The following is a 16,264-nucleotide window of genomic DNA, read 5'->3' on the forward strand; positions in this document are numbered from 1 at the left end:
TTTATCCTCTTGTGGCTAGACCACTTAGTCATATTTATTGTTAGCTATGTTCAAAATTACTGTTTTATTGTAAACCTGAACAGAACTGAGACACTTTTATGTACTTGTAAAGATGACTTTTGTCAGAACAGGAAGAAAAAAAAAAATTTTCAAGTCATGCTTTAAAAAGACAAAAACAAAACAAAACCAAACCATCTCCCAAAAAACACCCACAACCCAACAAAACAAGCCCAAACGTATAACCTTAAATATACTATCCCAGCTTCTCATACTGTCATCCAGAACTTGGAAGTATAACTACGAAAGTCAGAACCTTTGTTATACTGGGGGTGGTCCGTTGTGTTGAAGTCCTGTATATGGCCACAACAGTTGCTGTAGTGAAGTCCAGGAGTCCCCAGTTCCTACAGGTGCTGCATCCGCTGGTCTTTGAAGAGACAGCCCAGTGATGAAGCTTGTAAGAGCAGCAAGCAGTACCAGGATGGAAACGGAAACCCAGAGAGTTTTGTTAGCATTGGAAAAGGAAGTCTTGAAATGGGATACCCATGATGATATTAAATTGCACCTGCACAGAACAGTAAGTCATAAGAGTGGTTCAGTTTTTCGTCAAAACTTGGAAGCCATTTTCCCACCCCACTCCCTCACCCCAAAACCCCCTAAAGCAAACCAAACGCCACAAACAAACATACAGATCCTTCACTACCAAAAGTGACAAGGTTGTTACTGTATGGGAGCTGCATACAATGGTAGTTTATGTTCTGGGTTTAAAATGCAGACTTCAGTAAGCAAGTTCTTGCTAAGCTATTTAGGCGACTGACGCAACTTGTAAGTCCACCCATGCTCTCTGTACCACACACGGTTTCTGAAGAGGATTCACAAAGCTGCCTTGCAGATAATCAAGAAATCTCGTTTGTACAAAGCACTGAAAGTGTAGGGCTTTTTGTTTTCTAGGGCTTTGGTGCCTTCCATGAGGCTAGGGAGAAGTCATACCCTCACTGGTTATCCAAATCCTAGACCTCTCGTGACATTAGGTACCTCCATCCTTTATCAAACAATAGGAAAAAAAATCATATTTGTTCTTGCTGTCTTCTCACTTTTACACACTAGCATAATTGTCTGGTCTCCCCTTGATCAGGAACGCTCACAGGGGAGGCTTAGCATTGTATATTCATATGGAATAAACAGTTTCTCTGTAGAGACAGCAGACCTCCTTTCCTGTAAGGGAGGGGCTTCCAGGGGATACTTGTTTAGGACAGCACTCTCTTTCTTGATTTAAGATATTCAGAGAAATTAGCTGCAATAGTCTGGAGTTAGGCTTGATAACTACTTGTGCCTCAGTGTGTACCAAAGCTGCTAGTAAGTTTTGCACAGGCCTTAAATCCTTGATCATTTTTACAAGAGTACATGCTAGCATGACCTAGTAGCCTAGCTATAACAGCTGTCATAGAGCAACCAAACGAGGTGGGATCATAGCATGAGGCTTCTCTTTACGTCACCCTTTAGGATGGGTAGTGGATCCCTGGGGGCAAGTCTCTGGCACCTGAGATCACTCATTCCCAGTTGCTTTGTTTAAGAATTGGGCGTTAACAACCAAACCAAAGCTACAGCTTTGCTTCCTCTTCCCATGTCCACCACCCAAACATTGCTTTACTTCACAACGATGTGAGAAAACTTACACTGACTCTAGGTTCCATTTTGATGAATATTTTCCTTTTTCAGAGACACTTTCCTTCCTGGATGGTGGTTCTTGTACTTCAGCAGGTGATTCTGATGGCTCATTTCTGTAAGCAAACGTCAACAATTCCAAAGCTTTTACATCAAGCATTCAATTTGACAGAGCTCACAGTAGCTTGACTTTATAGCCCTGATCAGGCAGTGGACAGTTGAGAGTTCATTAAAAATAAACCAACCAACCCTGCACGCACACCTTGAAGCAGGTTGCTGTTAAACTTACTTTGTTTCAGAATGTTCGTTCTCATACTCTGCCCAGGAATACGTGCTAATGAACCGCTGTAGCGAAGGACGCTTCTCATTTTGCTTTGCTCCTAGTCGCCCCCTGTCATATTTTAAAAAATATTTGTCTTAATTTCCCTATCAAATATATAGCAGGAAATTAGAAATTCAACAGCAGCCTACTTGCTTGAGTAGGCCTTAGACAAATAAGTTTCAAAATTAGTTGCCTGAAATTAAAACTGTGGGTTTTGGGGTTTTTTTTTGTTTATTTTGGGGGGTTTGTTTTGTTTTGTTTTAAACCAAATCCATCAATGCCAGCTGCCTAGTTTTTCATATTCTAGTTCTAATGCAAAACATTCAGGGTAATTAAAAAAAAATAAAGCTGTAACATTAGTCACGAAGGCTCATTTACCTATTGAAGCATGTAAAATTAATGTGAAAGATGCAGCCTAAATGTTATTATGCCTCAAGATGCTCCATAAGCTGCTTAATACAGACACAGTTCAAGTTGAAAATTTAACCACATACAAAGACAAGGCCAAGTAACTTTACCAACTGCTTGATCTCCTGTTGAATTTATCACTCCGTTCATCTCCATCAGGTTCATGGAGTTGGGCCTAGAGAAGAAGTTTGACACACTTACTGCATTGGCATGTTCATGCTTCAGCCCAGCCAGTTTTGAGAAGGTAAAGCACCTCACCATCTGGGAGCCCTTACTTACCAGCGGCAACCCAATACCTGCACTTCCAGCACTCCTAGGCAATGTTGCAATGCTAACTCTTCGTAGGGATGATGATGGCTATACAAATAAGAGGCATTACTGACTCTATCAAGGAATGACTGGATTACTCACTGATCACAGAAAATACCATCTGTTTTTATACAAACTATAAAAAAATAGATGTTGATACTTAGCTTGAAGTAACACAGAGAAAAAAAATCAAATCGTATTCTTTAAAGCAGTATTTTTCCACATTAACTGCTTCCCCCACCCCCAAAGCACACCTGAAGTGAGGCTGGCTACACAGCTTGCAGCAAAATACCAAAACTGAATGTGTCTAAATTCCCCTAATGATGCTCACAGGAATTCCTACAGTCAATTGCTCCCACCTATTTTTTTTTTTTTTTATCTTTCCATGCTAAATCCTTTTTCTCTAACCCCAATGAGAGAACAACATGTGAACAATATTTCTTAACCACTGCGTGACAGCACAGCCATTTCAGCTTCTGTGAACATGTCATTTTCTAAGTGGGACTATATGCAGTTCCCTTGGGTTGAGGTGGGGGGGTGGTGGGATGGGGGGGTGGAGGAGTGATTGAACATATGTATCCTCATGTTTGATGACATCAGCCCATATTTGAGACACAAAACCACCGAGTCAAGCATGTAGCAGAGCACCAGCAAGTGACAAAGCAAAGAAAAACACAGAACACACAAAAACACACTTGAAGTTTCATGTTAGGCTGTAAGGGCCATTACCTTAAAGTTAAAAGAATTTGGTAGCTTTTTATTCGTAGATTCATCTGTGAAGAGATCAAACATCAGAAAGGCTTACAGGAATGCCGTGAGCTTTATTTGCAACTAAAGGTCTGACTTTTTGCAGTGTCTGTTTAAGCAAAGAGTGTATCAGAGTACTCGTGGAAAGCAGAAATGAGATTTCAGGAAAAAACTTTCTATTTCATTCAATAAGTTCATAATAGTCACACATTATACATGCTCTACAAGCATCAATTTCTGTTGCTATCATTAAATGTATTCTTCTAATATTGAGGCAGTGTCCTATTACAGGACAATCTTTTACAGTCAGGAAGGAATAGCTTGTGATTCAGAAGGCTCCTGTGAAGATTTTCCTGGTGTGTAGGACTGACATTTCTGCTTTTAAAGTACATGCTCTATTTTTCAGAAGAATTTAATACTTCTCTGGCAAAGCCACAAGTGCACAGTGCCATCTGAAAACGTGACCACTGTATCATCTGCATGGAGGGGGAAATTCAGAGCACCTGCACTTAGAGTCTGTAATTTGTATTTAGAAAAGAGCAGGAAGCATCTGTAGAGAGCAGTCAAAGCTCAGCTACCTAGAAATAGCTACTGGCAATGCTCCAGTGTGAGCGAGCACCCAAATTTACTGCTCACTAGGAATAAGATTATCACCACCACATGCAATGCACTTTTCTAAAAGCCAGAACATGACTGCATACTCTCAGCGTTGCCCCCCACCCCGAGATTCATGACATTTTACATACAAGTCCAATTTCTGAGAGTTGTTTCTAATACTGTTCATAAATTGCTATTTTTCCTCTATTTTTAGGAAAGGAAATACAACAGTAATATAACCCCTCCACCTAACATGTTAAGCTTCAACTAGATAAGGGTCTATCTGGCAGGTGCTAGAAAGAGGAAAGACGAAGCAGCTTTTCTTAGTTACCTCGATCTCCAAGAGTATTAAAAGATCTCTCATTTTGGAGCAGGACCTGTTTCAGCTCCTCAAGTTCTGCATGTTCTTTTGCATACATGCGCTTCAGGTTTTCTACATGTTGAATCATTACTTCCACAGCCTTGCTGACACGGCTTTCCTAACAGAGCAAGTGCAACAGCAGTAGGACAAAAAGTGGCTATTTGAGGAACTGCATCATGTTTAGAGTTTAAGATTTCCCACCGCCCTTGGCCATCTACTCTCATTTTGTAGCACCATGATGCAACATCCTCTCATTTTCGTCCACCCTTTCAAAGTTTCACTACAGCCCATCTCCCAACACATGCTCAAGTCACACAGGTCTCATTTCTCCAGTGATTACTCTTATCCCCAAATAAATTGGTCTTCATTTTCCAAGCCCTTACAACTCCTCCTCATCTTTCTCTGATCTACAGTCTCAGCTGCCACCACGCATTTGCTAGTATTGCCAAGTCATATTTTCATGCTGTTCTTTGGCATTATACACAATTACACATAACATTTGAGCAGGTCTTTGTAAATTTCCATAGATCTAGCTTATTAGCTGCCCTTTCCATAAGCCACAGAAATACCATTACAGCATCAAGACTACTGTTTCCACACTGCATTCTTGTGCTTTCTACTGTATAGATCCCTCTGCTGCAAATTTTGATTTTTGTTTGTTTGCATTTTGTTTTAAATCAGGACCATATTTCTGTTGTGTGTTTTTGCACAATGCTAGCGCAACGTAGCTGCTCTCAGTGCCTGGCATTCCTTACAACAATACAAACAGTGATCTGAGAAGAGAAAGCCAGGACTAAGCTGTACTGGTCAGTCTGCATTACATACATGAGATTCTCAAATCTAATTCTGGAATCAGCAACCTAGCAAACAGATACTGCTATCCCTTTTACAGCTAGAAGCTTTTAACTTTGTACAAAATACATTTACATGGAAACAGTTACCTGATTAATAGCCCCCAACATCTCTGCTCTACTGGCGACTCGGGCTGCGTACTGGCTAAGGAACTGCAAGCTTTTCTGCAACTTCTTAATAATCTCCTGCGCTTGGTTATCTTCTTCACACAAAGGAACTAAAGCCTAAGAGGCATATTGATAAGAAAAAGTGTGAGCTATTAGTAGAGAAAAGAGGGTGAACCCAACTGATGACAGTGAGGAGTTGTGTTCAGGCCTACACAGTCACAAGATAAGCAGCCAACATCCTCGGTCAGTGTAACTTGGGTACAGACCTCCAGTGGGCAGAGGCTTCAGTTTACCTAGCATAAAATCAGCTGAAGACAGGGGTTCTTGCCCAGCACGTGTGCAATAGAAAATTTCCCCACTGCCTGAGCACATAGTACACTCAGATGAAGGCTACCCCTCAAATGCAAAGTCTCTCATATTTCAAGCGCATCACTTAAGAACTTCGTTCAGATTTGCTTATAACGTATTAGACACACACAAATCCAAGAAAAAAAAGCTGTATTAAGACAGACACTTTCACAACCATTCATCCCATCCACCCTACCAGCCTTGGCCAATACTAACCTCTAACATCTTTAAAGCATTTGTAATCTCCTTTTTCAAGTTTTCTTCAGCCAAGTCTCGGGACCTTTCTTCAAGCCTCACTCTCTTGTCCAAGGTAAACAAGTCACATTTAAAACCTAAAGACAACCGCAGAAATTCAGCCTGTTGTGGGAAAGGAAAAGATTTCAGAATAGTCCAAGCGATGCAGAAGCTTTTAAAGTATATTTGGATACTGACATGACATTTGGGACTATATGCCACGAACAAAGTTACAGGAGAGATACAGAAAAGAAAGCAAACGTGGCCCACTTCCACAAAGCCCATCTTCCCATCTGTAGTGATGGGGAGAATAATTTGCAGGCAGAATAGGTGATATCCTGGCAGCATGCAGAGTGCCATCTGTGTCTTTTGACAAAACTGTCTTAAATCAGCACATTCTGCCTGGGAGGAGGTCACAGCTAAGCTCCTTCAAGCTTGCAAACAAATGTTTCAGTAGTGAGAAATCTTTTGTTCAGTTTTACAGATTTCCACCTTTACCCATCCCATCCCTTCCAAATTTTCTATTGGGCTTGGAAAGACAGATTTAAGAAGCCAATTTATAGAAATACATCCACTTTAAGCTGCTCAGCACCACTGTTTTATATAGGATGAGATATTAATCAGGGCTTATCGACAAGATCGTCCTGTTGTCTGAGAAACTTAAGAATACAAGCAGTTGAGACTTACCTCCACTTCTTTCTCATTAGGAGAGTCACTGTAGGATGAGAAAAAGCAATCATGTAACAGACTGCAGCTTTAAATTCATACCTGCAGGTGATCACTGAAAGTCAAAACACTTACAGCTCATTTTGCTTTGTTTTATCTGCTTTAAAGCCACCTGCAGTAGGTGAACTCCCTGAGAAGAGAGGAAAAAAGTTCTCAGACAAAAGTGAAAACACAGCCCCCCCAAAACAGCCTGTGAAAGTCTTTTAAGCTCCAGCAGAAGCCACTGTTAAAGATTTCCAGTGTTAAGCTCTTGCCACTAAAACCAATTTGTGTACCTCAGAGTACATTAGGGTTAACGTCAGTAAGACGGCACAGCACTGTCATTTGTACAAAGCCCCAAGAGTTAGTTGTTTAGTTGGCTTCAGCTGGCATTTAATTAGTACAGGAATGATTAAATATAGGTTTTGGTTTAAGTCCCCAGCCTGCAGATTCAGGATGTTACATGACTTACTACATCACTAGCTTTTAGAGAACTCCAAAGGCAAAAGGTGAGGTGATTAGAAGAGCAGAGACACCTAAGCACAGTTCTGTAGAAACATCACCCTGCGTATCTATGTCATATTACCCCAAACTCTAGCTAGTACAAAGGATGCTGCTTTACAAATACGTGGGGAGGGCAGGCACACAAGAACTGTTTCAAATATTCCAACTCCTTTGCAACGTCTAAGAAATTTTCCCTCCTGTCTAGAGGAAGATGGAGCTGGTTAAATCAGTATCTGTAGAAATCAGAGAAGCGGGTTTTGCACGATAATGTTTTCCTTCTCTCCACTGTTAATCCATTTTGATCTCTAACTGCAGCTACTACTCCTTAAAACAAAAACCCCTCATAATAATTGGCGTGGGGCAGGCAGCTCTCTGCACATCTTTACACAGCCCTTGACACAGGTGACCAAGGCATGTCCTCCAGTGAGTTACACAGACATGTTCAGCAAAAAACCTCTTACCTTTCCTACTGGGAACCACAGCTGGTGCTTCCTCACTCTGCTCTTTACTACTTTTCTTTTCCTGGTCCACCTCCTAAAGGCATATCAGAGAATAGTTATAGCAAAGGACCAGCCACAACACCACTGGAGGGGCCTGGCCCCCCCAGCAGTATTTTTCTTTGTCACTGCTCAGGCAAACCAGTTCTATGTTTCCCTGTCACTAGGACTCTTACCAGATCTTGCTTTAAAACATTTCGAAATGTGGTTTTGTGTTCTTCTGTTATGGGGCAGAATTCCTTCTTGGTCAGATCTGCTCCTGCGGAGAAACATTCCCAAAACCAAATGTAATGGCAAAACCAAAACAAGACTGCAACACCCAGCATACTAGCCATGGACCAACAGGGCTAAAAAATTGCAGCAAATGCCAGGAGAGGGCATTAAGAAGGAGAGGCAGCCACAAAGAACACTGTAAAGACATAAAGGAAGAAGTGTGATGATAATAATATCTGACTTGGAAAAAATTCCAATAAGAAGTGTTACGTGTCTACAAGTGAGAATATTACTCCTGGTTGTAGTTGCTCTAGTAGAAGTTGTAAGAGTTACAGTAATATTCCCTTGGATAAATGAATTTCATTATTTTGCTAGCAGCACAGGAGTTTGTTTGTTTGCTATTTAAAGAGACATTTTATAATTAATTTTTATTTGGAATTCTATAAGCACAGGAATATTTTAAAAAAAAATAAAAAATCCCATGCACAGACTTAACAGGAGAAGCGATGAGTATTTGTAATTCTCTTCTGTCATGTTACAGAATATCAGATGAAGACAAGAAATAGATGCTCTTCTGTTACAGAGAGGCTTGAGCACAACCAGGTCATGAAATGCATACAGTTGTAGTATTTCAGGTGTCCATAAGCTTCAGACAGTCTGCCACTTGGACTGTCCTTCGTGCCTAAAAATGGTACTAGCAGGGTGCTGATAGAGCCAACAAAATAGTTTTTTTCCCCCAGAAGATGAGTGGTGATGAACAACTGATAAGTTCAGGAACTGATGATGCCAGTTCAACTGTAACACAAACTTTCAAGTGCTGCAATTTAGAAAAGCTTTAAAGCAAGCAAAATTAACCTCCAGGAAGATTTAAAAAGGAAACTATTTAAGAAACTGAAAAAAGTCCGAGAGTCACCTAATTTCTTCTGTTGCAGTAACCCTGGTAGCTATTTATACCTTTTAGAACATCTAGAGGTTGGTTGGGTTGGTTTTTTTTTTCCCCCTGTTCTGTTTACATAGTCATACACGCACACACACAGATGCAAGCCAAAGAAATGGCACAGGAAAAAAACAAAAACAAAAAACCACCTTCAGGTTTGAAGTGCTTTCTCTTTTCATCCTTCACATGAACAACCGCCTCTGCTTAGCACTCCCTTTTGTCCCTACTGATTTTTGCAGCCCTTCATATCTGACCTGGCTCCCAAGCACCTATACAAGACATTGTGTGGTACTAGCGAAAACCACAAATGGAGATTCATCAGTGTATCTGTTCTAGTGCTAGAAACACTTTCTATTCAGAGATGTACAACAGGCAACAGGATTCTCCGACTTCAAAGCTGTTTGGACTCTTTCTGATCTGTTTTGCATATCTGTTTCCTCTTTGCCAAAGGTACCTAGACCACATATGAAAATTAACAGTAGAGGCAAACTAGTAGAAAGAAAGAATGTTTAAGTGAGGGGACTGAATTAGATTTCAGGAAGATAGTACTAAAGAAAGAAACAAAACCAAACAAGAAGTGACGACAAAAAGTCTTATGTTTAGGTAAATGTTAAGAAATGGTTACAAAGAAGCATGCACACATATTCTGTGCTGGTTATTCAGATCAGCTTTCTTAAAAATAGCTTAAATACAATGTGTACATGTACTTCAGTTTTGTTTTGCTTTTAGTTTTTAAGTGGAAGAAGCACCATCAGATCTAGTAAGAATAATTCTTCTGGGTGTTTATGGCTATAGCAAGAGACAGAACCATACACAAAGGCCTCTATCCTCATCCCTCCTCTTGACCCATCCCAGCTTCTTGTGCACTAAGCATCAGTTTTGAAAGCGAGGAAAATGTTCTTTTGCCTAGGTGCGTCACTAAACTTTTTAAAGGCATGAAAACATTCTCTCTCCTCTCAAAATTGCCTGGAGTTTAGTACCCACACAATGTTTTGCCAGCTGAGCAAGCATCAGTATTTCACGTTTACTTCTTGCAGTGCTGTACTCTACTGGCTTCCTGCAAGTAGGTAAAGCCTTAGGCCTACTCAGAGTTTCAGGGAGGGTTGAGAGAACTAGCAGGCAAAAGCATGTACAACAACAGAAAAATCACAAGTTGTCCTCAAGTTATTTTTCTTAGTCAGCTTCCTCACTTCAAAGATGTGCTGGAAGCAAGCCCTCTCCTCACTGTGCGAGTGCCAGTGTGCTGCAGCAGTTACTGTACCTGGTACAGGACCAGCTGGATCCTTATCGTTGTTTTTCTCCATTGCTACAGAAGTTGGCACATCTTCCTCTCTTTCACGTGAGCACTTGGGTGATTTTTCCTCTGTGACAAGGCAGCCTACAAATATATCAGGCGACAGAAGACAGAGCTCTTACTGTTCAGTAAGCGTGCAGACTTGAGCATATCTATTTCAAACACTTTCAGTGCAAAAAGCTCATACATCTGTGCCCCAAATTAAGTGCTCACCTGTCACTTGTGCAGTGCTTTCCACAGAGGATATAAGAACTTCTTGGGGTGATGTTAAGTGATCACTGCCAAAACAAAATTCTTTCAGGCACTCATCCATATTACACAACCTTGATAAAGGCTTTTATAAGCTTGCACAAGACCTGACCTGGGTGGGATCAGACTGGCTGGTAGTGTTGGCTCTCCACCGTCAATCTTAACAGAAAGAGAGAAGAGTTAGTATCAGGGAAACAGTTGCTGTGCGAGTAGAAAGTTTGTATGTCAAGGTTTTAATAATTCCCCCAGCTGTACCTAATTTATTTTAGCAGTGAAGAACTAGATGGTAAGTGCATGCAGATTCATCTGCTAGTCTAAAGCCATCTATACATACAGTATGTAGCTTAGCATGTTATCATCATTAGGAGTGATAACTATGTTTCTGCAGAAATCCTATCTCAGGAATATCATACTTAGAGATGTATTTTGGTTCCTCACTTCATGTTTTGCCTCCAACACACGTTTTCAAATGACCAATGCATGTGTTACCACACCATTGTCCTATCTTAATGCTGTGCATCAAGATATATCAATTTTCAAGGTTTTGACCTCAAACCCTATGAATGAGTTACACAGATATTCACTTGGCTATAGATGTCAGACTTGTTTAGGTAAATAAAAGCATTATTATTAACAGCTCAACTGAGCAGGTGATCCAGAACGCAGAAAACTTGCATGTTCCGTTGTACATTTTAGCGTCTATCTTTGAATGACACTAGTTTTCAATATTATATATGACAATTACCTAGCCATTTCAGTAGGCTTCAGGCCTCCTCCAGGACAGTATGCAAACAGCAGAGAGAAATTAAGCAGTTAAAGGCTGGTACATAGTTTTGCTCATGTTCCTTTAGCCACTAGAGTGCTGTTCCGGACCCGAGTCTTATCACGTCACAGACATAAACAACATGCTCTTAAGTCTTTTAATATGGCAAGGGAGATACTGAATGGAAAATATCCCTTTTCCTCATTTCACCCTGGATAACTCCATCTTGCTTATTCAATTGATAGTTTGGTCTCTCTTTATGGGTGAAAATACAGGGTGAAACGGAGGTTTAAAGGGTTAAGTCAGTAATGACTTTTGATGAACTCCACCCATGGCTGAAGAGGAGTGCTGAATAGGAAAAAAAACCCCAACCAAAAAAAAAAACCCCCAACCAAAAAAACCCCACCCGTCTCCAAGCAGAGAAGGTATGAAATTAGCCAGCTTTGGGTAGATCCCTACATATCAAGTGTCTAAGAGCCCTACTGAAGTCGGGGAGGGGAGGGGGCTGCGACAACAACAGAAAAACCATATGAGCAAGCGATCACCTATGTTCTGGTATCTTCCCTACTCCCTCAAACCTCTTCAAAGGACCCAGGAAACCCAGCAAAGTATAAAAGGAGGTGACCAAGGCCCCCAGTCACTTCTGAGAGCAACTGACTGCTCCCAGCATCAGTAAGTGCCTTCCCTCTCCTCTCTGCTCACCAACCCATCAGAGCTCGACTGCACTCACAGAGCCTTGCCCCAGCCAGCTGGATGTTTCCTCTAATGCAAATCCAGGCTATTTTTATTCTTCTTTGAATTCTCTATCAAGCTTAAGGAAGTACAACATTGCGTTTGCCTTGTTCAGGCCATTAGGTCTACAGGGGTGTTGGGGAAGGAGAAGGTGAAAATGAATAGCATGTTGGAATGAAAACAAAAGAAATCTAAAGGGCTTTTAAAAGAAACACACACACACCTCCCACCACCCAAACAAAAAAACCAAACAACCCTTGCAACACCTGGAACTGACTAAAGTAATACATTATTCTACATGCCCTTCCATCCCCTGGTAATCACATGGTCAGTGGATTCTATTTCCAGTAAAGAAAAATCCTCAATTCAGTTTTTAAAACCCCATACTGACTATTAGGATTGTGAGCTCCCCTAGATTACACAGGGTACTCTTAAAGAGAAAGAACAACAAAACCCCTTGCATTCTAGATTTCCTAATAAAATCTTTTTGCACAGAGCATTAGAGAATGGTGGTTCTTCCCAGTAAAAGAATTGTGTCAAAGATGATCCTGCAGTACAACCCTAACCACTTTTTCCTCCTCCATCCCTTCGATTAGCATAATCATACAAGGATTCACTATCGTAAGACAAATTCTGGCCACAGTCTGGTATAACTCCTCCCAAACGAGCAATAACATTTGGAATGCCTATCATCTGGTTTTTAGACTGTGATACAACTTTCACATTTATAAATGAAAACAAGTATAAAAAGCTCAAGCTTCATCTGCCTCTCACAAGAGCTCCTTTAATAAATATTCCCTAAACTCGTACAGTGACAATGCTTTGACAAAATAATTTGAGTTACTCACATGCTGAAGGGCTTGATCTGCTCAAACATATCTGCAACCACAGTGTAGTAATAGTAATAAAAAAACAGGGAGACTTTTCCTATTAAACAAGGCTATTCAAATTTTGCTGCACGTCACAGTTTTTAGACCAGTTACTGGACACAGCCCATTTGCCTTTTCTCTGGGGCAAGCTTTAACATTTTCATTTTCCCTCTCTAGAATACTCACATGGAAAGTTTTTTTAATATAAAAAAAAGAAGCAAAAATGGAAAATGACATTTCTGAGCCCAGCTGTGGTTACAGAAAGCTCCAGAGCAATGAAGCACAGGCATTTCAGACAACTTTGCAAGGCTGTGATAGGACTGGATAAAGCAAGAGCACTTGAGATGATCCTCTTTAAAGTAGCTTAAGTAGTAAGAGCACAAACTGAGTTCCTCACCTGCTTTACCCCAACCGAGCAGTGTGCTGAAACCACAGGCAGTCCCCACCACTCTTAGTTTTTACCCTCACTGCACTTTCTGCCTTGATTTGCCACTACAACCAGACCACTGCTGCACTTGCAGGTACCACACACCTGCTAGGCGAGGTCTGAGGTTGCCTGCTCACCAGTCTTGCAAAGGCTATTTCCAGGTTCACAGAAACCACTGACCAATATTCTTCCATCATCACCACCAACACTGGCATTTGTAAAACTAATTAGAAGCCCTGTGTGGCAGGACTGAGGTCTAGATTTCAGTAGTAAGTATTGTGACACTGAGCACAGAGCACAACTAGGTGTGCTGAGCTGCAGCTCATCTTGCTGGTGCCATGAGAAGGCCAACTGACAGCTCAAGCTGTAGATGCAGGATTCAATACAGCAGTGAAGGCACGTCCGAGCACATCAGCAGAAGGAAAGTTTTCATACAGCAAAGATGCCGTTTTTTAGCTGTTACATGGCAGCTGTGGGAGAAAGTGCAGAGAAAGGCAGCATTCACAACTAAAACATCTTGTGGCTTCTTGCAGGTGGATGAAAAGAGCAAAATCACTCAGACTTCCCTGGCAGAACTGAGTATTACTACAGAAACAGCACCATCTCAAGCCTTGAAGCCATGTTTAAAATACTCCCCAGCTAAAAGCATGACCCAGATGCATGTGAACATCAAGACATTTCGGTCTATAACTACAGTATTACACCTTGGAGCAGTGCCAATTTATAGCTTCTGGATCTGGGCCTGAGTAAGGCACTAAATGCTTGAACCCGTTCAAAACCACATCTCGGGCATCAGAGACAGCACTCACCTCAGTAAGTGAAGAGTCCGTCATTGTAATGGAAACAGGAAGGTCTGCATCAGTATAGTTAGCAGCAGAGCATATTTTCCACCTGGCAATACACATTTTATTTGCATATTGCCCAAACAGCAGCGAGCTACATTGCCCGTTTTCCAAGCACGTAACAACTGAAGTCACCACTATCTGTATAGTCAGACAGCTGGTGTCTCAGAGAAAGACAAATTCATCACTAACCATCAATCCCTCCCCCGAACAGCAAGAACCACCACCAGTCCTCCTCCCAACCTCCTCCACATTGCACAATTCTACAGAAAACCAGTGGCAAAATCTTCAAGAGCTGCTGAGTCTTTTGCTGCAGACTGTCTGCCTCTGCATCTTCAGGAACATCCTTATCTTTTAAAATATTCACTGACAATAGCTAGCTTTCACAGTCTTAAGCAGTTCAATCTCTATTTTAAAGATCTAAGGAGGCAGCTTGACAAGCAAAGCCCTCAGAATTCCTGCTCTAAACTCTGCAAAAAAAAAAAAAAGTAACTCCTCAAAGCCAATAGGCTTTTGGCTCCTAAATGGGAGTGTCAGTTGTGAGTTAAACACTGAAAATAGACACAAGAATACCTACCTCATGCCTCAGTTCTCCAGCCATGAAATGGAAATGCCATCACTGTATTTGGCTGGTGGTCATACCAACAGTCTCAGTAAAAAGTTTTAATATTACTTGTGTGAATAGAAGCAAAACGTTACCCCACAGCACCATTAGCTGACCTCCGAGTGTCCAGTATATGAGACGTTCTGCTGTTGAAGCCAGCATGTACTGGGGATAGAGCTTTCCCTTAGAACCTACTAGATCCTGTGGACTCTTCCACCCTTTGCCCCAAAGAGGTAATTCTGCCGTCTTACTTGCACCCCACTGATGTCACATCTGAAGTGGATGCGCATTGCCGATTGCGGGTTTCAAGTGTGCAGCTGCCAGAGCTCCGTCTACAAGGCCGATCCCAGCTGTGCACAGAAGAGTTATTTGGGCATGAGGTTTCCAAGGTCAGAGCATCTGTTAAGAGACACAAGTGTGAAGGGTGGCAATCGTGGGCAAAGTTGGATTTAGTTACATCAGTTTTTGACCGAGTCTAAAATAATCAAGAAGCAGACCAACCAAATACAGATTTATAATAAAGCAGCTCCTATCTTGGTATGAAAGGGTAGGTTATGTGACCTTAGCATATTTTGTAGATGGAGAGTCTGCAGCACCTGAGGATGGGGATTATGATATCAGTCAGGTTATGGAAACTTCCATGTGGGACAGCTTTGTTGTAGAGGGCTGGGAAATAGATCGTCTTTTTTTTTAATCAATACTCAATTGGTGCAAGCCGAGAATACCTGCCTTATTCGTGGCTGGATCGTGATATTACAGCAAGTTGCAAGAACTCTCTGAGCTCGTCCACTGAAACAGCCCTTTCAGAGCAGCAGTGCTCTTATAAGGAGCATGTGCAGTCAAGCAAGATCTTCTTCCATTTCCCCCAGCATGGCACAGAATTACATTTGAGCATTTTTCAGTTTGTGTGAGAAGAGACTCTGTGTTGTACCAGCTTACTGCTGGAAGAAACACTTTGTCTGTAAAATCCCAAATGCAATCTGCAGTTCTGTGGCATTGCAATGCATATCTGTCAGTGGTTGTTTTTAATACTCGTAAGGCTTGAGGGTTGCAGGGAACTACAAACACCTTATGAATGCAGGAGAAATCAACAAATAAAATTAATTGATTCTCAGTAGCTATGTTACCCGTCCAAGTTTTTAAACCAGAACCGACCTCAGCTCAGTAGCAAAGTAGCAGTACATCACTTGCTATCTCAGTGTGTGCCAGTCAGAGTGAATAGGAAGAACACAGCTCAAGCCCTCTTGATCCAGACTGGCAAGCATCTTGTCAGGAATATACCTGGATATATGCTTTATACCAATAGTTCCTTAAGCTTTTGGGGAGTCCTATTAGGTTGATACAGTCACCTTTTCAGGCCTTTCATTGCAAGCATTATAAACATGGTTCAGCCTCCTGGATTACACGCAGAAATAGCCTAAAGCCAACAATAGATTTTCCACACTCTACCAGGACGTTTAGCACCGTTGATACTGTTCTATAGAACTCTTGCTATATTTCAGGAGAGAGACAGAAAAATGGCCAACACCACCAGGTCTTACCTAGCAGAGGTGTACTATGCCAGTGTGAAATATCCAAGGGCAGTGTCCCAGGAAGTTCAGTGCACAAGGTGGGTCCTTCACTCCACAGTCGTTTAGAGCAATGGAGCTGCTAATTGAAAAATAGAAAGTGCTGCTATTGT

The 16,264-nt window shown here is 41.4% G+C and overlaps 1 protein-coding gene across 6 annotated transcripts in view; it reads right to left on the bottom strand.

Moving 5' to 3' along the window:
- Positions 1-194: 194 nt before the first annotated feature.
- Positions 195-16,264, bottom strand: part of IRAG2 (inositol 1,4,5-triphosphate receptor associated 2) — a 33,182-nt gene continuing 17,112 nt past the window's right edge. For 2 of the 6 annotated variants that reach the window (XM_049821901.1, XM_049821896.1), the window contains 19 exons: positions 16,125-16,233; positions 14,835-14,982; positions 13,947-14,028; positions 10,459-10,505; positions 10,311-10,375; positions 10,065-10,181; positions 7,830-7,912; positions 7,618-7,690; positions 6,749-6,803; positions 6,635-6,662; positions 5,930-6,070; positions 5,348-5,482; positions 4,377-4,524; positions 3,431-3,474; positions 2,672-2,749; positions 2,503-2,567; positions 1,952-2,053; positions 1,674-1,778; positions 195-562 (listed from right to left, as the gene is read on the bottom strand). In XM_049821901.1, coding sequence (XP_049677858.1) covers positions 319-562; positions 1,674-1,778; positions 1,952-2,053; positions 2,503-2,567; positions 2,672-2,749; positions 3,431-3,474; positions 4,377-4,524; positions 5,348-5,482; positions 5,930-6,070; positions 6,635-6,662; positions 6,749-6,803; positions 7,618-7,690; positions 7,830-7,912; positions 10,065-10,181; positions 10,311-10,375; positions 10,459-10,505; positions 13,947-14,028; positions 14,835-14,982; positions 16,125-16,233 — 1,869 coding nt within the window. In that variant the 3' untranslated portion in view covers positions 195-318. Of the gene's footprint in view, positions 563-1,673; positions 1,779-1,951; positions 2,054-2,502; positions 2,568-2,671; positions 2,750-3,430; positions 3,475-4,376; positions 4,525-5,347; positions 5,483-5,929; positions 6,071-6,634; positions 6,663-6,748; positions 6,804-7,617; positions 7,691-7,829; positions 7,913-10,064; positions 10,182-10,310; positions 10,376-10,458; positions 10,506-13,946; positions 14,029-14,834; positions 14,983-16,124; positions 16,234-16,264 lie in introns of those variants that run through there. The other 4 variants (XM_049821897.1, XM_049821899.1, XM_049821898.1 and 1 more) reach the window with 3 other exon arrangements.

The sequence above is a fragment of the Accipiter gentilis genome, chromosome 18 (assembly GCF_929443795.1).
Source record: "Accipiter gentilis chromosome 18, bAccGen1.1, whole genome shotgun sequence".
In the NCBI taxonomy this organism is placed as follows: Eukaryota; Metazoa; Chordata; class Aves; order Accipitriformes; family Accipitridae; genus Astur; species Astur gentilis.